Source organism: Nilaparvata lugens, chromosome 14 (assembly GCF_014356525.2).
Source record: "Nilaparvata lugens isolate BPH chromosome 14, ASM1435652v1, whole genome shotgun sequence".
NCBI lineage: Eukaryota > Metazoa > Arthropoda > Insecta > Hemiptera > Delphacidae > Nilaparvata > Nilaparvata lugens.
In genome coordinates this window covers 3,912,707-3,938,748 of record NC_052517.1, presented here as the reverse complement: position 1 = coordinate 3,938,748, position 26,042 = coordinate 3,912,707, and the positions used below count along the sequence as shown (strand labels likewise).

Genomic DNA, 26,042 nt, shown 5'->3' with positions numbered 1-26,042 from the left:
ACTTGAAACTCTTTAAATGAGTTCTTTAATTAATTGAGTTGGTAGGCTATATTAATTACTCAGATGTTATTAGGACCAATACCTACTATTACTTTAAGTAATAGTAGGTATTGTTAGGACTCAGTAGAGTCCTAGCATACTCGACTGTGAAGAGAGTATAGTATGCTCTTTGCAGTATAGTATGCTGTAATGAAAATCACATGTTTTACTTGTTCTGCAAACAGCTGTTTACCGGCTTGATTTAATGCATGGAACACAGCTGCAATTGAGTAAGTATGACAAAAATAACTTTTAGTTTAGTTATATTTGGTAAATTGAATAACTTTTCCAAAAATTGATATTTTCAGAAATTCTTTCTTTTACTAGATCAACAATACCATGAAGAATCCATCCTCTAAATCTTTTGGATTTATATCGCACCGAATTTGAAATGTTCTGTCCCAAAAATTCAAACTTCAGTCGCTCATATCTCGAAAAGTAATGATCGAAAAAAAATGTCTTCCTGAGAAAATTTTTTCACTTTGATAGCTTGATGATATACAAATCTAAAAGCTTAGAAAAATATAATGAATAGAAAGTTCATTTTTAGCCTTTGCACAGCCTTAAAAGACGATCTGGCAACAGAGCATAGCGAGAAAGAGATAGTGCTATCCGCTTTGTTGAATGATAGACAAGGATAGCAATAACGTTGCTAAACAAACACTGCCATTATAACGTGGACATCACTATAGAAATGTAAGATATATGGAATGCAGGAATTACAAAACTTCGTTGAAGATTTTCCTCATTAGGGAAAGGCTGTATTCAGTTCAAGACTTTTTCTAATTAGATTTTATAAATAATTAAAATTATTTTTATAAATAAAACAATTAATTTGTCGAAATATACACCTTAAACCTCTACAAATAATTTGATAAACAATAAAATCTTTTCTAAATAAATTCATTAAAAGGATACCATTACCGCACACAATACACGTCTCTCTCTCCCCTGCTTGTTGTCCACAATCGCCCTCTCCCACTTTACTCCTGAGGTGAACATCGATTTGCTCGACTATACTAGTGGCCGTCAATCGTGTCGTCGAATGACAATCCATGGAGGAGTTGAGGAGGAGACCTGAGCAGATCCACTTGCGCATCAGACGCAGACTGAGGAGGGAGAAGGAGGAGGAGGAGGAGGAGGAGGAGGAGGAGAGAATTAAAGTGCAACGTTGGAAGATGTGGCTGGAAAAAACTAGTAGACGGATTTCTTCGTAGAGACGGGTCTGGAAGAAAGAAGAAAATCATATTAATTCAACAGAATAACTAGTAGTTCTGTGAACAGTAGACCTCACGCAGTATTCTCATCCACAAGTCCTGATTGAAACTATAGACCTTATGAAAATACAGCAATAGACTGGCTTCTCCACACATCTGTGTAATCACTTGTCAGCTGATTTATGATGAATAATTCTATAGTCTGATTTTGACTCTAATATTGGCGTATGAAGGAGGCTCCTTTTTCCTTTTATATTATCCTTGAAATGCAAAATTTCCAAAAACCTTGTATATACGTCGACGCGCAATTTGAAAAGGAACATACCTGTCAAATTTCATGAAAATCTATTACCGCGTTTCGCCGTAAATGCGCAACATATAAACATATAAACATTAAGAGAAATGCCAAACCGTCGACTTGAATCTTAGACCTCACTTCACTCGGTCAATTATTGACGAAGCCTATTGCTTACATTTTTGTAATGTTGCAATTAAAAAAGGAACATACCTGTCAAATTTCATGAAAATCTATTACCGCGTTTCGCCGTAAATGCGCAACATATACACATTTAAACATTAAGAGAAATGCCAAACCGTCGACTTGAATCTTAGACCTCATTTCGCTCGGTCAATTAATTGATAACTAAAAATTACAACCATTTACAAGTGGGAAGTTGATATTTAGTTGGTCAAGTTCTCAGTTCATCGAGAACCTATTTTGATAATTTCTTGTGATGTACTGAAACAATGGGAAGTTGAGACATTCAGTTTAAAGGCATCAAGTTTTCATTGCAGGCTGTGATACACAGTCAGCTACACCGTTGCACAGTTTGCAAGTTTTGTATCAAATTATGGTGTTGTGTATCAAGTTTGAATGATACTGTATCATATCGTATTGATACTGTATCAATAATTTTCTGCTCAAAATTTTCAAGTTTATTTCAATATTATTGAAACTTTCGGATTGTTTAGTGTTATTTCCGGCTCTCATCAACCCTTCGAAATTCAAAATTCATCAGTCATACATATCTCGAATACGTATTCTCTGAGTGTTAATCTTTGGTGCAAACAGAAATTTTAAACTTAACCTCACTTTGGACTATTTATGTGCCAAAATCAAGGAATTGAAGAAGTTTTGGGCAATTGCCTGTTTCTCTTTCCAAATATCGTGTTTGTGACTGTTCTAATAAATAAATAAATAAATATAAATATATATGTGTTATATTTAAATATAGTTTAGTGTTTTAATTTTTATAAATTCAAAATGTTTAGCTTATTATATTTTTGGACGAAAATTGAACTTGAACGTTTTCCAGTAGAAACATAACCTATTTTTTGGAAATTTTATTAATTTATAAAAATTTGGGAATGGAATAGATTTGGGCCAAGCCTGTTGTTCCTTCCTAATCATATTTATATGATTTGTGATTCTGTCCACGAATAAATAAATATTATGGTGATAAGCTGATACACAGTCAGCTACACCGTTGCAAAGTTTGCAAGTTTTGTATCAAATTATGGCTTTGTGTATCAAGTTTAGATGATACTGTATCATATTGTGTTGATACTGTATCAATATTATGGTGATAAGCTGATACACAGTCAGCCACACCATTACACACTAAAAGTGAGGTCCACGTTATAATGACAGTGAAGATCGGTAGGAGAAAAGCGTTGCCGATTCTCTGCCTTGCCACTGCCTTCTATAGAGGATTGCTGATACCGATATAAATCTCATGTAATATTAACTGTTCATACTTGTATAGAATGATCAAGTATGTCTTAGGCCCGCCGCAAAGTAGACCCACACCAATCCACGAAAAGCAACCCACACCGTGGGATGTTTTGTAAACCATTGCTATAGAATTATTCATAATCAATCAGCTGACAAGTGGATTATTCATTGCATGTATTACACAAATGTCTTGAGAAGCCTTATTCGTCAATAAAATATACTTTTCAATCTTTATAGATTTCAAGCTGATTCCTTGTTAACTGAAGCCGATTACTGTACACTACTGTCTATTATTTGTGTGTTGTTGGGAGTGTAAGAGTGTAAGAAGGGCACAGTATGAGAGACTACCAGCGTCACATAGCTTCACCAAAAACAACTACTAGGACTATCGGCTTCAGTTAACAGTCACATTTGCAACATAGACACCCTATACACTGTCTATTATTAGTGTGTTGTTGGGAGTGTAAGAGTGTAAGAAGGGCACAGTATGAGAGACTACCAGCGTCACATAGCTTCACCAAAAACAACTACTAGGACTATCGGCTTCAGTTAACACTCACATTTGCAAAATAGACACCCTATACACTGTCTATTATTAGTGTGTTGTTGGGAGTGTAAGAGTGTAAGAGGGGCACAGTATGAGAGACTACCAGCGTCACATAGCTTCACCAAAAACAACTACTAGGACTATCGGCTTCAGTTAACACTCACATTTGCAACATAGACACCCTATACACTGTCTATTATTAGTGTGTTGTTGGGAGTGTGAGAGTGTGAGAAGGGCACAGTATGAGAGACTACCAGCGTCACATAGCTTCACCAAAAACAACTACTAGGACTATCGGCTTCAGTTAACACTCACATTTGCAACATAGACACCCTATACACTGTCTATTATTAGTGTGTTGTTGGGAGTGTAAGAGTGTAAGAAGGGCACAGTATGAGAGACTACCAGCGTCACATAGCTTCACCAAAAACAACTACTAGGACTATCGGCTTCAGTTAACACTCACATTTGCTACATAACGGTCCTTTATCATGGCATATCGCCATAAAAAATACAGTATCAACATAATATGATACAGTATCATCTCAGCTTGATACACAGCACCATAATTTGATACAAAACTTCCAAACTTTGAATGAATTTTAATAGCCATGAGATATCTTCTTCTGCTATCTTTTCTCTTTGGTATTACCATAAATGATAGAGTATCAACACAAATGATACAGTATCAACACAATATGAAACAGTATCAACTCAATATGATTCAGTATCATCTCAGCTTGATACACAACACCATAATTTGATGCAAAGCTTCCACATATTGAATGACTTCTAAAAACTATGGGATATCTTCTTATGCTATCTTTTCTCTATGGTATCACCATAAATGATACAGTATCACCACACATGATACAGTACCAACACAATACGATACAGTATCATCTCAGCTTGATATACAACACCATAATTTGATGCAAAGCTTCCACACATTGAATGACTTCTAAAAACTATGGGATATCTTCTTATGCTATATTTTCTCTATGGTATCACCATAAATGATAGAGTATCAAAACAACATGATACAGTATCACCACAATATGATACAGTATCATCTCAACTTGATACACAATACCATAATTTGATACCAAGCTTCCAAACTTTGAAAGAATTTTAATAGCCATGGGAGATCTTCTTATGCTATCTTTTCTCTATGGTATTACCATAAATGATAGTGTATCACCACAAATAATACAGTATCACCACAACATGATACAGTATCGCCTCAACTTGATACACAACACCATAATTTGATACAAAACTAGCAAACTTAGGATGAGTTCTAATATCTTCTTATGCTACTATTCTGTACGGTAGAATTCACTACGCTCGGCCAACTCACCATGGTTTGGGACTTGTTCTCTGGTAGTAGTAATAATTCAATTCCAACTTCCATCTGCTCCAACTGCAGACTGTAGGCCACGAAATTTGTCAACCACATGGTTAAGATGAGGGGATGGATGTCCATGGTATCAAGTTGGCATCTTATGGTAGACGGAAAAATGTAGGTTAAAGATTTCTGGAGAATGCTTAGTCTGAAAAATAGTTTAAAAAGTCATATCACTCAAACAATAAATATTCATTTATTCATAAATACAAAAATCTGGTGTGGCGCACTCACACAACTTTCCTTGCCGTTATGAAAATTTATCACCTGATGCTAATGTTCCCGCGCATCTCAAGTCTACTATTCAAAGATCCAAGCCAGCTGGTGACAGGACAATAACGCTGGAGACACACGAAGTTTGCTATCTCTTCATAGTGAATGATTTAGAATCAACAGTTGCCAACAGTTTATAATAGAAATAATAACATTTTCTCGAATTTCGAGCTTATTTTCAATTTTAGGTGAAAATGTTACTGAACATTAATTGCAAAGATTTCCATGCTCAATCTTCTCCACTTGGAATTTTTTGTTCAAATTGTATTTAAAGCCTGATAATTGGGAATCTAAAATCAAACTTTGCATAGATGGGGTAGAGCTCCTGAAATTTTTACAGATATGGGACTTGTGGCAGTTGGTAGAGCTTATCAATGACTATTTTAGGTATGAATTCGATCAAAATCGTTGGAGCCGTTTTCGAGAAAATCGCGAAAAACCCTGTTTTTGACAACATTTTCACCATTTATCAGCCATCTTGAATTGCATTGGATCGAAATTGTTCGTGTCGGATCATTATATTGTAAGGACCTTAAGTTCCGAATTTCAAGTCATTCCGTTAATTGGGAGATGAGATATCGTGTACACAGACGCACATACACTCATACACACACACACACACACACACACACACACCACACACACACACACACACACACACAACACACACACACACACACACACACACACACATACAGACCAATACCCAAAAACCACGTTTTTGGACTCAGGGGACCTTGAAACGTATAGAAATTTAGAAATTGGGGTACCTTATTTTTTTTCGGAAAACAATACTTTCCTTACCTATGGTAATAGGGCAAGCAAAGTAGAAATATACAATGATCTATAATATAATAAAGGAAAGAATTGGCTTATGACTTTTCAGCACATATGATCATCTCAACTTGATACAGTATCATGTGAGCTTGATACAGTACAATCTCAACTTGATACAGTATCATCTCAACTTGATACAATATCATCTCAACTTGATACAGTACCACAGAATACAATACAGAATGGAAAGTCGGCTAGTATCCTGACGCAAAAATCCGAAATCTTGAAAGAAAGTTCAGCATTATATTATAGTGAGGTCCAGGTTATAATATTTGTGTAGGAAGATTAGGAGAAAAGGGTTGCCAGATCTCAGCCTTGCCACCCAAACAGCTGATACTGCTATATCTGATCAATCTAACTGTTCATTATTGTTGAAAATAGTTAATCATATTTTAATTGTCAAGAAAATATATTATTTAACGATGTAATAATAAATTTTCATATTTTCATGATTGAGATTAAATATTTTGTCAATTGATTGAATTTCTACATTGTTGATAAACAGACATAGACAGTATTTATATTTACAACTACATGTAATCGAGAAAAAGATACATACGACGTATATTAAATTTTGAATTTCAAGGATAATATGAAAGGAAAAAGGAGCCTCCTTTATACGCCAATATTAGAGTAAAAATCAGACTATAGAATTATTCATCATAAATCAGCTGACAAGTGATTACACAGATGTGTGGAGAAGCCAGTCTATTGCTGTATTTCCACAAGGTCTATAGTTTCAATCAGGTACTTGTGGATGAGAATACTGCGTGAGGTCTACTGTTCACAGAACTACTAGTGTATCAAGTTGAGATGATACTGTATCAAGTTTAGATGGTATTGTCACAGAATACATAGTATCAATACATAGCCTGTTTCTTCTCTCAATCATATTATATTTATTATAATTATGATCTGTAATGCCAATGGAATAAATGAATAAATGAATCAATCCAAACAATGCATTTTACATAACGCCAATACTTGAGTGCACCAAGACCACGTCACGTGACTGCGCCATCTTGTTAGAAATTACAATTACAGCTATCTGGGTCTATTGAACGGGTCGCGGCAGTGAACGAGACCGATTGACCCGGATCAGTAAAGTGATCCGAACTTCCCATCTCTATACTATAGTGAGGTCCACGTTATAATGGCAGTGTTTGGTTAGCAATGGTATTGCTATCCTTGGCTATAATTCAACAAAGCGGATAGCGCTATCTCTTTCACGCTTTGCTCTGTTGCCATATCGTCTTTTAACAATGTAGAATATTGATGATTAAATAACAAAATATTTTATCTTAATTATGTAAATTCTTTATGAAATTATTGAAAATATGATTTATTGCTTAATAAAATACTAGTAGTTCTGTGAACAGTAGACCTCACGCTGTATTCTCATCCAAAAGTACCTGATTGAAACTATAGACCTTATGGAAATACAGCAATAGACTGGCTTCTCCACACATCTGTGTAATCACTTGTCAGCTGATTTATGATGAATAATTCTATAGTCTGATTTTTACTCTAATATTGGGATTATGAAGGAGGCTCCTTTTTCCTTTCATATTATCCTTGAAATGCCAAATTTCCAAAAACCTTGTATATACGTCGACGCGCAATTAAAAAAGGAACATACCTGTCAAATGTCATGAAAATCTGTCACCGCAGGCTAGACGGATATGGCGAGCAAAGCGAGCCTGACGGCTAGTTAACTATATAAATAATATCGCGCCTCCTCAGCTAAAGTTTGTCATGAGATGCATTAAACTATTTGGCGGTACGAAGTTCGCCGGGCCAGCTAGTTAGAAATAAAATTTGGACCATTATTTTGAGATAGCACTTACAAACAACCTCAAGCCAAACCATAACATAATATTTGATGTAGATGTTATAGTTTAAAAATTTACCTGACATTCTCGAGGCAATCCCAGATACGGTCCAAATTAACGAAGCTGTTCGAACTTATCATTGTCATCAGGTCGATTTCTCGATTTTCCAACGAACAGATCACTAACGACGATAATGTCTTCAGTTTGGAATGATCATAGGGTCCGTTCACACTGAAACACAAATAGAAATATAGAGTAATTTTTATAAATATGATTAAAAATATTTGAAGAACATAGATCATTTATATAAATTACATAGAACTCTACCTGTACCACCATCTATTTCCTACTAGTTGTAAACAGTCGTTACCATGAATAGAGATCAGCAATAGCAGAAATGTAGTCCTAATAGTATCTTAAGTCACAAGGACGGGAAGGCCCTTTTGCAGGCGAGAATGATGTTTCTAGTCGAGGCGTCAGCCTCGACTAGAATTCCATTCGAGCACTGCAAAAGACATTCACGTCCAAGTAACTTACACTATTTTTGTCATAATAATCCAGAAAAGAATAATTGAAAACAGAAAACATTACCTGCTTGTGCTGACATTACTACATACATTCTATAAACATAACCTAGTTGACCGAGCGAAGTGAGGTCTAAGATTCAAGTCGACGGTTTGGCATTTCTCTTAATGTTTAAATGTTTATATGTTGCGCATTTACGGCGAAACGCGGTAATAGATTTTCATGAAATTTGACAGGTATGTTCCTTTTTAAATTGCGCGTCGACGTATATACAAGGTTTTTGGAAATTTTGTATTTCAAGGATAATATAAAAGGAAAAAGGAGCCTCCTTCATACGTCAATATTAGAGTGAAAATCAGACTATAGAATTATTCATCATAAATTAGCTGTCGAGTTGACTATAAATTGCATGCCATGACGCATGCAATTCAATATCTCAATGTATCTTGTTGAAAAATTAGCAGCTGTGTAGACTATAAATTGCATGCCTCATTGAATGCAATTTTTATGCACTATTAAATAGGATGCAAAAAACTTATAACAGCTTGTATGGGCGCCTGGTTTTCTCGCGCTAAATTCCGGAAAGCATTATAATATGATTATTAAATCTTGTGTAAGCATGATCTGATCAAATAAATAGTTGTTAGTGTATCAGTGTAGATGTGCTTATGGTTTGGAACGTCGTTATAACTGCGCGAGGTTTACTGTTCACAGAACTACTAGTTTACAAGATCGAATCAGAAATTTCTTGATTGTAGTTGACGAAACTTCCACCTGGAGCACTAAAAGGCGGTTTTTTACCAGTTTTGCTGTTCCAAATTCGGAAATAGGAAACATACTCGACTGTAAAGAAAACAATATATGATTTTATTACAGTAAAGTATCCTGTAATGAGAATCCTATGTTTATTTTTTTCTACAATCAGCTATTTACCGACTTGATTTCATGGATATAAAACAGATGAAATTGAATGACAATGACAAAAAAAACGTATCATGTGCATATAGTCTTAGAGAAAAGATAGAATAAGTAGATATCCCATGGCATAGACCTTTTATGTTCCAAATAATGTCGAGCCGATTTTTTGTCAACTCAAGCCGATTATTGTCTATTATTGGTCTGTTGTTGGGAGTGTAAGAGTATGAGAGAGCACAGTATGAGAGACTACCAGCGTCACATAGCTTCACCAAAAACAACTACTAGGACTATCGGCTTCAGTTAACATTCACATTTGCAACATAGACACCCTATACACTGTCTATTATTAGTGTGTTGTTGGGAGTGTAAGAGTGTAAGAAGGGCACAGTATGAGAGACTACCAGCGTCACATAGCTTCACCAAAAACAACTACTAGGACTATCGGCTTCAGTTAACACTCACATTTGCAACATAGACACCCTATACACTGTCTATTATTAGTGTGTTGTTGGGAGTGTAAGAGTGTAAGAAGGGCACAGTATGAGAGACTACCAGCGTCACATAGCTTCACCAAAAACAACTACTAGGACTATCGGCTTCAGTTAACACTCACATTTGCAACATAGACACCCTATACACTGTCTATTATTAGTGTGTTGTTGGGAGTGTAAGAGTGTAAGAAGGGCACAGTATGAGAGACTACCAGCGTCACATAGCTTCACCAAAAACAACTACTAGGACTATCGGCTTCAGTTAACACTCACATTTGCAACATAGACACCCTATACACTGTCTATTATTAGTGTGTTGTTGGAGTGTAAGAGTGTAAGAAGGGCACAGTATGAGAGACTACCAGCGTCACATAGCTTCACCAAAAACAACTACTAGGACTATCGGCTTCAGTTAACACTCACATTTGCAACATAGACACCCTATACACTGTCTATTATTAGTGTGTTGTTGGGAGTGTAAGAGTGTAAGAAGGGCACAGTATGAGAGACTACCAGCGTCACATAGCTTCACCAAAAACAACTACTAGGACTATCGGCTTCAGTTAACACTCACATTTGCAACATAGACACCCTATACACTGTCTATTATTAGTGTGTTGTTGGGAGTGTAAGAGTGTAAGAAGGGCACAGTATGAGAGACTACCAGCGTCACATAGCTTCACCAAAAACAACTACTAGGACTATCGGCTTCAGTTAACACTCACATTTGCAACATAGACACCCTATACACTGTCTATTATTAGTGTGTTGTTGGGAGTGTAAGAGTGTAAGAAGGGCACAGTATGAGAGACTACCAGCGTCACATAGCTTCACCAAAAACAACCACAAGGACTATCGGCTTCAGTTAACCGTCACATTTGCAACATAACGGTCCTTTACCAAGGCATATCACCACAAAAGATGCAATATCAACACATAATGATACAGTAGCACCACACATGATACAGTATCAACACAATATGATACAGTGTCATCTCAACTTGATACACAACACCATAAATTGATACAAAGCTTCAAAACTTTGAATGAATTCTATTTACTAACCAAAGATTAACAGCTACAAAGTCCCGATTTCTTGAAGCGGCCAATCCCATCACACCGTAGCGGCTTCTGATGAAATTGTTCTGTACAGTCTCGTTCATAAATTTCAACTGTCCGTTGTCATCCTGAACCAGAGTCAGTTTGAATAGAGCGCCCTGTTGGCTGCCGATTAGAAACGATGCATTATCCAGCTTCAACAAACCTGAAAAATGAAATTATAACATTTTCACGATAATACAATGAAATCTAAAGTTCTAAACTATCAAATTTTAGTTTTTCAAGTGTCAGTAAACACATGTGCTTTGAAATGGTGACGTCACGGAGACTAGAATCGACTGGTCAGAGTGTCAACATTTGGAAACACATGCTCTCCACTAGAGTCCAGTCTCTTCTCCACCTGAGTCGCCTAAGTGTGAGTAGAGCCTTATGCGACTCAAGTCGAGAAGACACAGCGACTCTAGTCTCTTCTCGACGCAGCATGTGTTTTCAAATGGTGACACTGAGACCAGTTGATTCTAGCATAGAGAAATAATAGCATGAATAGATATCCCATGGTATAGGGCGTTTTTATCGCAACTTTTACTGTTATCTCAAGCCGATAGTCCACGTAGTTCTTTCCCGTGAAGCTTTATGACGCTGGTAGTCCCTCATATTGTGCCGTTCATACACTCTTACACGGTCAAAACAGTAAAAATCGACAGTAATCGGCTTGAGATAACAGTAAAAGTTGCGACATAAACGCCCTATATCATGGGATATCTACTTACGCTATTGTTTCTCTATGATTCTAGTCTCCGCGACGTCACGACTGTGAGACTGAGACTAGCGTCGACTCGATATGTTGGTCGAGCCTCGACTTGAATTGCGTAGTACCGTGCATATTCAATGGAAGTGAGGTTATGTTCTATGAAAGTGATGTTTTATCATTTTAGATAAGACAATATATTCAATCACTATAAAATTTGTTACATGCTAAGTGGTGCAAATTTGATATTATATTTTTAATAAAGTAAGTTTAGAAATGGAGTAGCATCAATGAGCAAGAAAGTCGTAAGGTCGAGAGAATGGAGTCGTACGATTTGAGTCGAGGTAGTGTGAGTACACTTAGGCGACTCAGGTGGAGAAGAGACTGGACTCTAGTGGAGAGCATGTGTTTCCAAATGGTGACACTCAGACCAGTCGATTCTAGTCTCCGCGACGTCACCATTTGGAAACACATGCTCTCCACTAGAGTCCAGTCTCTTCTCCACCTCAGTCGCCTAAGAGTGTAAGAAGGGCACAGTATGAGAGACTACCAGCGTCACATAGCTTCACCAAAAACAACTACTAGGACTATCGGCTTCAGTTAACACTCACATTTGCAACATAACGGTCCTATACCATGGCATATCACCATAAATGATACAGCATCAACACAATATGATACAGTATCATCTAAATTTGATACACGACGCCATAATGTGATACAAAACTTGCAAACTGAATGAATTCTACAAACCAAGGCATATCTTCCTATGCTATCTTTTCTCTATGTTTTTATCCTTCTCTAGATCTGCTCTGTTCCAGAATTGTTTGTGGACTATGAAGAATCATAACAGTGAAAACCTATTGTAATCTACTGATTTTGAAATCTGTAGCTTGTAATTGAATACTTGTATTATCATATATTCATAAATTTATTAATAAATTTATTAATAAACGAAAATCCAAATTAAATGCTGTAAATCACCCCGAAGACTTCTGCTACTGCAAATATTGACAACAGTGTAAACAGCTAGATGGAAATTCTATGAGCGCTACTATTCAAAAATTATTTGTCAGCCCGGGAATCGAACCCAGTACCTCCTAATTGCCGGTCAGGAATGCTTACCCTTACACCAAACTGACAATCTCTGGATAGCAGCGCTCATTTTATACGAAGCCATAGTGGCCAGCCAGTCTACAGAATTTCCATCTAGCTGTTTACCCTGTAGTCAATATTTGCAGTAGCAGAAGCCTTCGGGGTGAATTACAGCATTTAATTTGGATTTTCGTTTAATAATAATCATTAATTCATTAGCATTTGAATAATTGCAATATCTCAATAATTTCCACCTTTAGACTGGCTGGCCGCTATGGCTTCGTATAAAATGTGCGCTGCTATCCAGAGATTGTCAGTTTGGTGTAAGGGTAAGCATTCCTGACCGGCAATTAGGAGATACTGGGTTCGATTCCCGGGAATGACAAATAATTTTTGAATAGTAGCGCTCATCGAATATCCATCTAGCTGTTTACCCTGTAGTCAATATTTGCAGTAGCAGAAGCCTTCGGGGTGAATTACAGCATTTAATTTGGATTTTCGTTTAATAATAATCATTAATTTATTAGCATTTAAATAATTGCAATATCTCAGTAATTTCTGTAAATAAAATAAAATTGAAAGACAAAATCCAAAACTCACCAGCCAAATTCCGCCTGTTAGTATTGTGGATGTGTGTAGACACCAGTTTGCCGCTATTTTTCTGCACAATCAGCACAATTATGTACATGTCTTTGATGCAGACTGCGCATACATTGACATCATCCACGTCCCAGCAAATCAGACTGGAAATGGACAGCAAATCCTCATCCCTCCACAGGGGTTCTACACTGATTTCAACATTCCCTCCTGGAGGATTCGATTTTGAGGTTAGGTTGGTGTTTGATACAGGAGTTAGGTTGGGTTTCTGTGTAACCTTGGGATTTGATACATAAGTCAAGTTGGGTTGCTGGGTTTGGTTTGGGTTTGATACAGGAGTTGGGTTAGGTTGCTGTGTTTCCTTGGGATTTGATACACAAGTCAAGTTGGGTTGCTGGGTTTGGTTTGGGTTTGATACAGGAGTTGGGTTAGGTTGCTGTGTTTCCTTGGGATTTGATACAGGAGTGGCGTTAGGTTGCTGAGTTTGTTTGGGATTTGATACAGAAGTGGCGATAGGTTGCTGTGTGTCCTTTGAATTTGATACACAAGTCAAGTTGGGTTGCTGGGTTTGGTTAGGATTTGATACAGAAGTTAGGTTAGGACCCTGTTCAGAAGATACATTAGCATCTTGTTCAGGAGTTAGGTTAGGAACTTTTTTGGAAGCTAGGTTCTGGTTCTTTGAAGGATCTTCTATGACAGGTTGTGTGGTTTCTTCACAAATGTTTACTAGTTGCACATTTTTTTCTACACTTTCCGTGGTTTTTCCACTAAATTTCTCAGTTTGCGCTTTAGATTTCTGCACTACCTCTTCAACCTCTTGCACACTGCTTACAATTTCCCTGTTTTCTCCACAAACTTCATCATCTCTCACTTCCTTACCAAGTCCTTCACTATTTTTCACATTTTCCCCATCATTTTTCACATTTTCTCCATCATTTTTCACAATTCCTTCATCATTTCTCACTTCCCCACCAAGTCCTTCACTATTTTTCACATTCCCTTCATCATTTCTCACTTCCCCACCAAGTCCCTCAGTATATTTCACATTTTCCTCATCATTTCTCACATTTTCTCCATCATTTTTCACAATTCCTTCATCATTTCTCACTTCCCCACCAAGTACTTCACTATTTTTCACATTCCCTTCATCATTTCTCACTTCCCCACCAAGTCCCTCATCATTTCCCACATTCTCCTCATCATTTCCCACATTCTCCTCATCATTTCCCACATTTTCCTCATCATTTTCCACATTCTCCTCATCATTTCTCACATCTTCTTCATCATTTTTCAACATATCACAAAACTTGACACACACACTATTAATCAATCCCCTGATGTTGCCAACTATCAAAACCCCCGACAAACTATCAATGTTACACCACAACAAACTAGAGATATTTGTCAGTTTCGAATCGAACACTTTGACCAGTTTCACTTTGAGTCCGTTGGTTACAGCCATTGTAATGGGCTCCAGGTTGAGGCTGGATTTGTATTTTTCGTCCTCAACTATCCACAGACATATGATTCCGTCCTGACTGGCCGTGATTAGAAGGGTGGAACAGGAGAATTCGTCACCGGAGAATCGTTCCCAGGCCACAGCTGGAAAAATGAAAATACTCAGTTATTTTCAAATTCATCAGCATGGAATAACTACCTATTGTTGCCAGGCTGTAGCTCTCAATCACAAAATTATATAATCTTTATATAATCAATTAATCTTCAACATAATGGGCCATATGAATAAGGTTGAGCATTTGCTTATACTTCTACAATATGGAGCATTTGCTTCATTTTCTATGAATAAACGTGAGCAAAACCTTTTCTACAAACCATGCTATCTTCGTTATCTTTCTCGCTTCAATGAATGTTCTAATGTATATTTTCTGTGTGCGTCTAATGTCCAAAGGTGAACTAAAAAAATATGATACAGTATCATTACAAATGATAGGCAACAGTATCACCATACATGATACCGTATCACCACAATATGATACATTATCAACACAAGAGCCCATATGAATAAAGTTGAGCATTTGCTTATACTACTAAAATATGGAGCATTTGCTTCATTTTCTATGAATAAACGTGAGCGAAACCTTTTGCTCATGCTCATCAAAAAAATAGTTTGAGCATTTGCTCAAAAGTAAAAGCTTTTGCTCAAAAGTAAAAGCTTTTGCTCCAAATTGTATGAATAAACTAGAACATTTGCTCAACTTTTGAAGCAAATGCTTCAAAAAAGGTGAGTCTAGTCTAGAGCAGCTTATCACCTTTTGCTCATAGTAAAATGGTTCAACTAATTTGTATGAGGAAGAGGAAACTATACCAGATACGATCACAACCAATAATTGAGAACTATAAAACTCTTTTTAGATTCAACCATGATATATATCACCATTATTCCTACAAAAGATATGAAGATAGCCATCACAAAGTAGGAAATAGGCATTTAAGAAGATGAGAGTGTGGACGATTATAAGAAGGCTATTGATATTATAAGAATATGCTGAAGATTATTATAGAGATGACATTTTTTCACGCTTTTATTTCAAAATTCTAAACTCAACTAACCTAAAACTCTATTCATAAATAGAAAACAGAGCAGATGACGCAAACACAAGCGGTGCACCTTACTTGCATATTTAGCGCTTCCATGAGCTATAAAAACAAAGTAAGGCTACAAAAGCGAATCAGCTGATGAAAAATCTTTAAAATACGTGAGCATTTGCTCCAGAGTTCAGGAGCATAAGAGTATAAGGTAAAGCCTATCCATATAAAAATGAGCAAATGAATTTTTCCTCCACCTACTGTCTAAAGTACTTACTTTACTCCCTGAAACATAATACTAAAGTGTCACTTTTTGTCTCTCGGTAGTGAAAAACAGAAAAACTCCCTAGGGAGGAAAAGTGACTCCATTTAAATAACATGGGAAGCGTCTCTATTTTAAAAACTTACATGGTAATAGGTTAGAAGGTCTAAGCTCAGATGAGAAAGCGTAATAGAGGTGTCTGTCATTGAGTCAACTGAATTCAATACCACAACCAGAAATTTGATCAACTCATGAAATATATGTTTGTATGATATTATATTCTTAATATTAGTAGACGATAAAAATTTATACAATTTTTAAAATATTTTATTCTATTCAAAATACCAGCCAACAAATATTTTTGATCTGCAATTCAAATCTGAACCGCGTGATCTGGAGTCAGCCATTTTTGGTAGCCTGCCCAGCTGATATAATTGTTACAACTTTGGCCGATAGATAGCGCAATCGGCAGTGCCAATCAGACGACCGGTTTTTAGGTTTTAGATTTTAGGTTATGTTGTTAGGAAACATTGTCACCAAATAACGTAAGTTATTAGAATGATTTAATTTGCAGTTTCTATAAAAAAATGTAGATGGAGGAAAAATGTTGTGTACATCACGAGCGGAAAATACTTTTTCTCCCTCAGGAAAATTGTTGCCCTCGGCTTCGCCTCGGGCTTCAAACGTTTTCCCACAGGGAGAAAAAGTCGTACTTTTCACTCTAGATATACAAATAACTATTGCTTCTACCTTTTGCTCATTAACAAAACCTTATGCTTCATGCTCTTGCTCATGAGCATTTGCTCTGGTCTTATTCATATGGGCCATTAACTATAGTGAGGTTCACACCAGGAGAATTTGTTACCAGAGAATCGTTCCCAGGCAACAGCTGGAAAAAATGAAAATACCCGGTTATTGTTGAGAGCATATTTGATAAATCTATCAAACTACAGTATAAACGAGTTTACTGTAAAAAAAAAGAATTTTAAAACTGTCACTTTTTCTCTTTAGCTTCAAGTTAGTTTTAATTTTGACTTTTTCATGTATATTTTGGAAAAAAATAAGTGATTGATTGAAAACCCAAGAATTCAACTAAATTGAGGTAATTGAAATATTCCCTCTCTCACCAGTGTACTTAATCCGGTTAGCCCTGTACTGGAGCTCGGTGATTTGATGCTTGATGTTGGCAAACCTGTTGGGTTTAGACCACTTTTTGCGACTGTACCTCAGCCAAACGAGTGACACGTCGAATTTCGGCAGCCAATCACCGCCCTGCTCCGATGTAAACAGTGTCAACTGACCCACGTTGGTCAGGCAGGCTAGAAGGCATCTGAACGACAAAATTCAACAAGAATAATCAAATAAAATCAGATTTATTCACTTGATATTCATACAAAATATTAACAAAAATATAGAACGACAAGTTACTATAGTGAGGTCCTAACTTCCTATACCAAGGCATATCTTCTCATGCTATATTTCCTCTATAGTATCTCCACTAAATAAAATATAAAGTATTGTCACTGAAAAATATAAAGTAATAGCCGTCAGGCTCGCTTTGCTCGCCATATCCGTCTAGGCAGGGGGCACCGCCCCCTGGACCCCGACTGGATCGTCCAAAAATGAGATCAGCGGCTCGCTTCGCTCGCCTGCATGTAGACCTCAGCGGAACCTCTGTACCGAATTCTGGACCCCCGACTGGATTGTTCAAAAATGAGATCAGCGGGCTCGCTTCGCTCGCCTGCATGTAGAGACCTCAGCGGAACCTCTGTACCGGATTCTGGACCCCCGACTGGATTGTCCGAAAATTAGATCAGCAGGCTCGCTTCGCTCGCCTGCATGTAGACCTCAACGGAACCTCTGTACCGATTTTGAACGTATTATGACAATTTGATCTCGAAAAACACCTGTTACTATATCGGCGTATCTTTGGCGAACAAAATTCTTCCACCTCAGCTAAACCTGTGTACTGACTTTTTTTTAATTCATTTCCATCAATTATTGAAAAAGATGAGGAAACGCAGAAAAGCTGTGAGAAAACGCTAATTTTGGGCCTATCTTTGGCGTTATTTCAAATTCCTTCTAACACAACATTATTGCACCCCAGCTGAGCTTCTGTAGTAAATTTGAACATTTTCTGTTTATTTGTTCTCGATAAAGCTGAGAAAACGCTAAAAAACGCATATTTTGGGCGTATCTTTGGAAATTTTTCCAAATCCGTTCTTATTGGAATAATTCATTATCTGGTTTAAAGTTCAAATCGTTTATTGCATCTAGCACACCAATTAATATTATTTTGGATGGCATTGTATCGTCTTTCAAGCAAGGGGAGATAAAAAAGAATGACACAATTGTTCTTATAGGGGGAACAAATAGCTTTGATGAATCCTCTGCTGAGGGTGATATTTTTAATTGTGTGACAAAACTCCGCGAAGTGATTGGTGATTTGAAGGGAGAGGTGGAGTTGATTCTATCGACAATCCCATACAGGTATGATCTGAAGGCGGGAGCACACACCAACAAATGTATAGAGTTTTTTAATGGTGTCGTTCAGTCGATTTCACATGAGTTTTCTCTTAGTATGATTAACGTATGGAACTATCAGGCACGATTTCATACTGGACATGGGTTACACCTGAATATACATGGAAAAAACGAATTGCAGGTGATTTGTTGGAATTATTGGTGGGTGCTCGGGTGCGTGGTGGAAGAGAGCGGACTGTTTCTCCTGTCTCGGCTGGCAATCCTCCTTCTATTGTCCTTCCTGCGGTTGAATCTTTCGATAGTGACTCTTGTTTGGTTGTGGCTGGGTCTCCATCTCCAAGCATGGAAATACCAGTCATTACAAGACCTCGATCTTTTTTAGAGGCAACAAAAAACATAGAGATCCATGTTTAGATTATGTAGATATAGTGGATAATTTTATTGATTCTAGATTCTCCTCAGATAAAAACAATAGTTATGAAAAGAAAGAAATGACAGTCTTTCACTGGAATGTCCAATGCATCAGGAACAAGTTGGACTCGGTAGAGTATTATCTTGGAAAACTCAATGTCGATGTCGCCTGTATTGTTGAGACTTGGCTGGAGCCTAGTGAGGTGGAATTCTTTGGCATTGATGGGTATGTTGTTGGTAATGACTACTGTAGGGGTAACAGGAAGCATGGTGGGTGTCTTATATATATAAGGAATGGTCTAAAATACAAAAAAATTGAAAGTATAAACAAGTTATCAGTAGAAATGGTATTGGAAGTGACAGCTGTGCAGTTATTGGAAACAAATATTATAGTCCTATCCCTGTACAGATCAAACACTGACAACAATAATTTAGAAATATTCTTGGAAAGACTAAGTGGGGTATTGGAAAATGCCTTCAAATACACTGACAGACTTATTTTATGTGCAGACTTCAATTATGATTTCATGAGTGATGATAATAATATTAAAGGGTTAAAAGAGCTTCTAGTTTCATTTGGTCTCAGGGTGGGTTTCAATAGTATAACTAGGCCCAGTGCATTAAATGGAGGGACATGTATTGATAACATTGTAACTACGATTCCTGAGAATTCATTTACATGTGAAGTTGTGAGAACATGGTTTTCTGACCATTGGGGTCTAGTTATCAGGAATACTCTCTCCACTAAACAGACGAAAGGAAATATTAATGAAACGAAGACAATACGGCACATAAACGATAATAACATTTCAGTTTTCCAAAATATTTTATTTGAAATGAATTGGACTAGTTTGTATGTAGAGAATAATTTAGAATTGAAAACGTCATTCTTTCTAGATACATTGAAAAAAATAGTAGATACAGCTTTTCCATTGAAAATACTTAAAATTAAATCAACTGCTCCCAAACCCAGTAAGGTTTACAATCTAGAACTGCTCGCTATAAAGAACACCTGTGATCTGTTGTACAGCGCTTACCTTGCTACTGGTAATAATGACATAAAAATACAATATAAGAGAAACAAAAAAGAGTTTAGGGACAAACTAGAGACTATCAGAAGAAATAAGAATGACAAGATAATTTCTGAATCAAAGAACAAAAGCAAGGCAATCTGGGATGTAATTAAAAAACAGTCTAGTAAATCATTGTTGGTGAAAAACAATAGTCCATTAAGTTCAAACCAGTTCAATGAATTCTTCATAAAAAATATTAGTAAAGTTGTTGCTGAGGTTGAAAATAGGAATTCAACAAGTAGTCCAATTGATTTTTTAAATTCTGGTTACTGTAAACCCTCTTCTAAGTTTGAATTTGAATTGATTGAAAAAGACGATGTTATTCGTGTTCTTGGGAAAATGAAAGCCAGCAATAGCACAGATGTATATGATATAAGTCCAAAAATGCTGAAAATGGGTTGTGATTATATTATAGATCCTTTGATAAATTTAGTGAATAGTTCACTTATTGATGGTGTTTTTCCACAGACTTTAAAATTGAGTAAAGTCTTACCTGTCCATAAAAAAGGTTGCAAATCCGACTTAAATAACTTCAGGCCGATAAATATAACCACCACTGTGTCCAAAGTTCTTGAGAGTGTTTTGAATATGCAAATAGTAAACTATTTTGAGATTAATGGTCTTTTTAGTAACTCTCAGTTTGGGTACAGAGTGGGGAGAAACACAATTAGAGCTGCTGAGGATCTCTATAAGGATTGCTTGGACTCCTTAGAGAATAAGTGCTTCACTCAGGCTAAGTTATTTGATTTGTCGAAAGCTTTTGACACGGTTTCTCACAAACTCCTACTAGATAAACTCTTATTCTATGGGTTTCAGTCCAGATCCATAAGGATGATTGAATCATATCTCAGCAATCGTTTTCAGAAAGTTGCATTCAATGGATCAGAATCTCAGTACTTGCCTGTCTCTCATGGGGTTCCTCAGGGGTCAATATTAGGTCCAATACTATTCCTAATCTACATTAATGACCTCCCAACTATAGTTGACCCTCCAGCTAAGAGTTATCTTTTTGCTGATGATCTTTGTGTGTTTCTGAGCACGCCAACAGAGGCTTCCCTGAATGCTGCTGCACAAGAGGTGACTCAGTCAATTGAGAGGTGGTGCAACTCAAACTTGCTGTGCGTGAACTCCAACAAGGTTCAAGATTTGAGATTCACTTATAATAGGAGACTGCTGGTGGTAGATGCGGAAAAGGAAGCCAAATTTCTGGGATTCACTCTGGACAACTGTTTGAGTTGGTCCAGGCACATTGATAAAACCGCTGGAAAGCTTAATAGAGGAATATTTATATTAAGAAAGTTAAGGACTTGTGTCAGTGTTGATGTTCTAAAGGTAGTTTACTTTGCTCACATTCAGTCACACCTGTCTTATGGTGCTGTACTGTGGGGGTCAAAGGCATATAGCTCAAAACTATTTCGTATTCAAAGAAAGGCAATCAGGCTTATTTGTGGTCTGCCAAAACGCGCTCAATGCAAAGAGAGCTTCAAAGAATTAGAAATACTGACATTTCCCTCTATTTTTGTTCTTCAGTGTCTGACCTATGTGAAGGAGAATTTGAATGGTTTTGTTGAGCAGGGAGTATCCCATGAGCATCAGACTAGAGGCAGGAATAATTTGATCACCAGCCGCTACGAGTATTCTAGCACGCAAAAAACATTTCTATTCATTGGTGTGAAGCTTTTTAATATGCTCTCTGAACAATTTAGAGGTTTGCCAAATCTAGTTTTCAAGCAGAGGCTGAAGATATTCCTAATCAGTAACCCCATTTACACTTTCCAGGAGTTCTATGAACTGGCTAGGACTTTGTAAAATTATTAATATTATGTTGAGGTACCTACATTAAGTAAATACTGTATCAACTACTGCTACTTTTCATTTCTGTTTGTTCGTTTTTATTTGTGTGACTGCATTATATTTCAAGACCAGAATATCTTATATTTGAATATATATATATATATATATATATATATATATATATATATATATATATATATATATATATATTTTTTTAATATCTTTCTTTGTTTGGACATGATATTAATATATCATGATATTGTAGTTCTTTTAGAATAGTATATTTCCAATTATTGTATTGTATGTGTGACATTTGCTGTACATTGTGACGGAGGTAATGCTTCTGAAGACCTCAGAAGCGGTTACATTAAAACTTATTCTATTCTTATTCTATTCTATTCTATTCTATTCTATTGCGCCTCTAAAGGGCCAACTGAACACACCTACCAAATTTGAAATGTTATGTCATATTTTTATCATATGTTAGGACGATTCAGTCGGGGGTCCAGACTAGACGTCTGGCTAAACGGATATGGCGAGCGAAGCGAGCCTAACGGCTAGTAATATAATATTCCCAGGAATAGCTCTGATTGAAGTAGCAGTACCCAATCAATTTTTCCGCGACAAATCAGGACCTCCTAAATAGGTATTTAGGGGGTACTGGATAAATTGGTATTTAGGAGGTCCTGGATAAATGCATTTCAATCTTCAACTTGGTGCCAACCTAACAAAGTCAACTCAACTTAATGCCAACCTGACAACATTTTTAATTTAGTTACCAGAGCAACTGTTTCGAAGAGGTACTCTCTCTTAATTATAGTTCTATATTTACATATGGTATGGACATTTCAATTATAATTTTAAGATATTGGAATAATATACATGCTGAAAGACGAACTTTAAACCCTTAAAAATCACTCTTAGAGTTGAAATATCGCCAAAAAATTTCTTAGTGCGCTTCTAAAGGGCCAACTGAACATACCTACCAAATTTGAACGTTTTTGGTCCGGTAGATTTTTAGTTCTGCGAGTGAGTGAGTGAGTGAGTCAGTCAGTGAGTGAGTCAGTCAGTGAGTGAGTGTCATTTCGCTTTTATATATATAGATTGTCACTTTATTTTATATGGAGTACTGTCTCTGATAAAGTATTGTCACCTGGTCATATGGGACAAAATCATATATCTATCTCATATTGATCAGGATTTTAAAGTAATAAAGTTAAATTCATTGGAACAGTCATCTTTCATGGTCAGAAAGATTGTTTATTTGTTGCTGCGTGATATTCACGGTAGTTTCTCGCTGTTTTCAATAACAAACGTGTACTTGTGCGATAGATAGAGAAATATTGTCATGTATTCGAGGTGACGTTCAAATTTATCATTTGGGGCAGAGCTCGTTCGTTAGGACTGACAGTAAAGTCCGACTGTTCTGTTGAAAAGGATAGATTTAGCTCTTGTTTTATAATACAGTTTTCCTGTCGCAGTTCGGGCAGTTCAAAGAGAATTGTATTATTGAATGAGACGGGATCTGAAACCATTTCACTAGATCAGTTCTGTTATTTCGATTTTTAAATAATAATTAACATCGCGAATAATGATCAGTGATTGCCAAGCAGGAAACCATCTTCGGAAAGGCAGGTGTTATCCTTTTGGGTTTTCTTTTATATTTTTCATTACCACAAAAATTGATTCAATGCAGCAAAGCGAGTACCCCTTAAATTCATTTCATTTATTGTATAAAACACTATAATCATAATACAATTATGACATTGGAGGAAAATCTAGGCTGAGCCTGTACTATTTCTCTCCAAAAATTTTGATAAAAAGTTAATGTTGTCCAAAGGTTAAGGTTATAAAATCACACACTGCTTCGTCACTTGATTTTCGGTCCAGGAATAATTTATTTGAGAATTTTGAAGGTTGATGTTATGCTCTGAATGAATCACAGAATGTATCACAATAGAATATTAATATTGTTTTATTCTAATAAAGTAATCTTGATAGTTTTAAATGTAAATCTATGATAAAGTTTCATTAAATTTCATAGTAACTGTTCACCTTTGATTTTATCTTTACACCCACCCAATCTGTTGGTTATAGTTTCAGTCTTTCTTTATCGTAATCTATATATATATAAGCGAAATGGCACTCACTCACTGACTCACTCACTCACTCACTCACTCGCAGAACTAAAAATCTACCGGATGTAAATCTACTGGGTGTAATAATGTTGTGTTAGAAGGAATTTGCAAGAACGTCAAAGATACGCCCAAAATTAGCGTTTTTCCAGCGTTTTTTGCTTTTTCTCAGATTTATCGAGAACAAATGAACAGAAAATGTTCAAATTTACTACAGAAGCTCAGCTGGGGTGTAATAATGTTGTGTTAGAAGGAATTTGAAATAACGTCAAAGATACACCCAAAATTAGCGTTTTCTGCATTTTCTCAGTTATTTCATCAAGTAATAGACAGAAAATTTTCAAATTTAGTACAGAGGTTTAGCTAGGATCTAAAAATTTTGTGATGAGGTGACTTTGATATTTCATCAAATATACGCCCAAAATAAGCGTTTTTCCAACGTTTTTCTCAGCTTTTCTGAGTTTTCTCAGTACTCTGACTTTATGATGGAATGAAGCATGCTCAAATGAAAAATGCAGGCGAGCGAAGCGAGCCCGCTGATCTCATTTTTGGACGATCCAGTCGGGGGTCCAGAGTTCGGTACAGAGGTAGCGAAGCGAGTCTGACGGCTAGTGATGAATAATTCTAAGTCTGATTTTTACTCTAATATTGGCGTATGAAGGAGGCTCCTTTTTCCTTTTATATTATCCTTGAAATGCAAAATTTCCAAAAACCTTGTATATAGGTACGTCGACGCGCAATTTAAAAAGGAACATACCTGTCAAATTTCATGAAAATCTATTACCGCGTTTCGCCGTAAATGTGCAACATATAAACATAAAAACATTTAAACATTAAGAGAAATGCCAAACCGTCGACTTGAATCTTAGACCTCACTTCGCTCGGTCAATTAAGCCGTTCTCAGACTTTTCACCCACTCTGTATAGTTTTCTTTCCCCCGTTACATATTTGGTGGAGTTTCTCATCTTGCTTACAGTATCTACACAATATTGTACAGTATCATATTCTTAACTTGATACAGTATCATCTTAACTTGATACAGTATCATCTTAACTTGATACAGTATCATCTTAACTTGATACAGTATCATCTCAACTTGATACAGTATCATCTCAACTTGATACAGTATCATCTCAACTTGATACAGTTTCATCTCAACTTGATACAGTATCATCTCAACTTGATACAGTATCATGTCAACTTGATACAGTATCATCTCAACTTGATACAGTATCATCTCAACTTGATACAGTATCATCTCAACTTGATACAGTATCATCTCAACTTGATACAGTATCAACTCAACTTGATACACAACACCATAATTTGATACAAAACTCTGAATGAATCCTACAAAATCCATGGGATAGTAAGCTCACCTGCCGTAATGCAGTACCCCCTGGGAGACCACACAGTCTGAACGATGACCTTGGGAATCGGTAATGTTTTGACCAGATTCGGTGCCCAGTCTGTGTTCTTGACGAGTGTGCTGGCCTCTTGTAGAGCCGATTTGTGGAGCATTGCCTCAGTGTCTATCAACACACTGCTGGTCGGAGCTGCCTCACTGGTATCAATTGTGGCACGGAGACAGTCTATGGAAGAGGTCTTGTTGTGGGGGTTGAAATGCAGTTCCTGAAATGAGAAAGAAATATTATGGATTAATAATAATATCGGGGGACCGAGCTTTGCTCTGGATTGTAAAAACATAGAAAATTTGTAAACTGTAAATAAATTTTTCCTACAGTTACGTTGAAAAGTGGCCATTGCTGCACTGATTACAGAACGCAAAGAATCACTTTTCCGCTCTAGTGCGGGAAAAATTTTTCTGCACTCCAGATTTGCAACATGGCAACGCAAAATACTTAGTAGGTTATATGGAGCATCAGTGCAGCAAAATCAAAATGAAGTTGGTAACAGTGACTGCTGTGGCTGCTATAGTGAGCAGAGGTGCAACCAAGCACAACGCGCTAATTATTACTATTATATATTATATCGAGGACAGCAACAGCACAGTGCCA

At 36.6% G+C, this 26,042-nt stretch overlaps 1 protein-coding gene across 3 annotated transcripts in view; it reads right to left on the bottom strand.

Moving 5' to 3' along the window:
• The window catches only part of LOC111046768 (T-cell immunomodulatory protein), a 46,561-nt gene that overhangs the window by 5,683 nt on the left and 14,836 nt on the right, over positions 1 to 26,042 (bottom strand). For 2 of the 3 annotated variants that reach the window (XM_039440535.1, XM_039440536.1), the window contains exons 3-9: positions 25,404 to 25,656; positions 17,255 to 17,457; positions 13,322 to 14,920; positions 10,885 to 11,083; positions 7,964 to 8,116; positions 4,899 to 5,091; positions 958 to 1,264 (exon numbers count right to left, since the gene is read on the bottom strand). In XM_039440535.1, the coding sequence (XP_039296469.1) occupies positions 958 to 1,264; positions 4,899 to 5,091; positions 7,964 to 8,116; positions 10,885 to 11,083; positions 13,322 to 14,780 (2,311 nt within the window). In that variant the 5' untranslated portion in view covers positions 14,781 to 14,920; positions 17,255 to 17,457; positions 25,404 to 25,656. The remainder of the gene's footprint in view (positions 1 to 957; positions 1,265 to 4,898; positions 5,092 to 7,963; positions 8,117 to 10,884; positions 11,084 to 13,321; positions 14,921 to 17,254; positions 17,458 to 25,403; positions 25,657 to 26,042) is intronic. The other variant, XM_039440537.1, reaches the window with a different exon arrangement.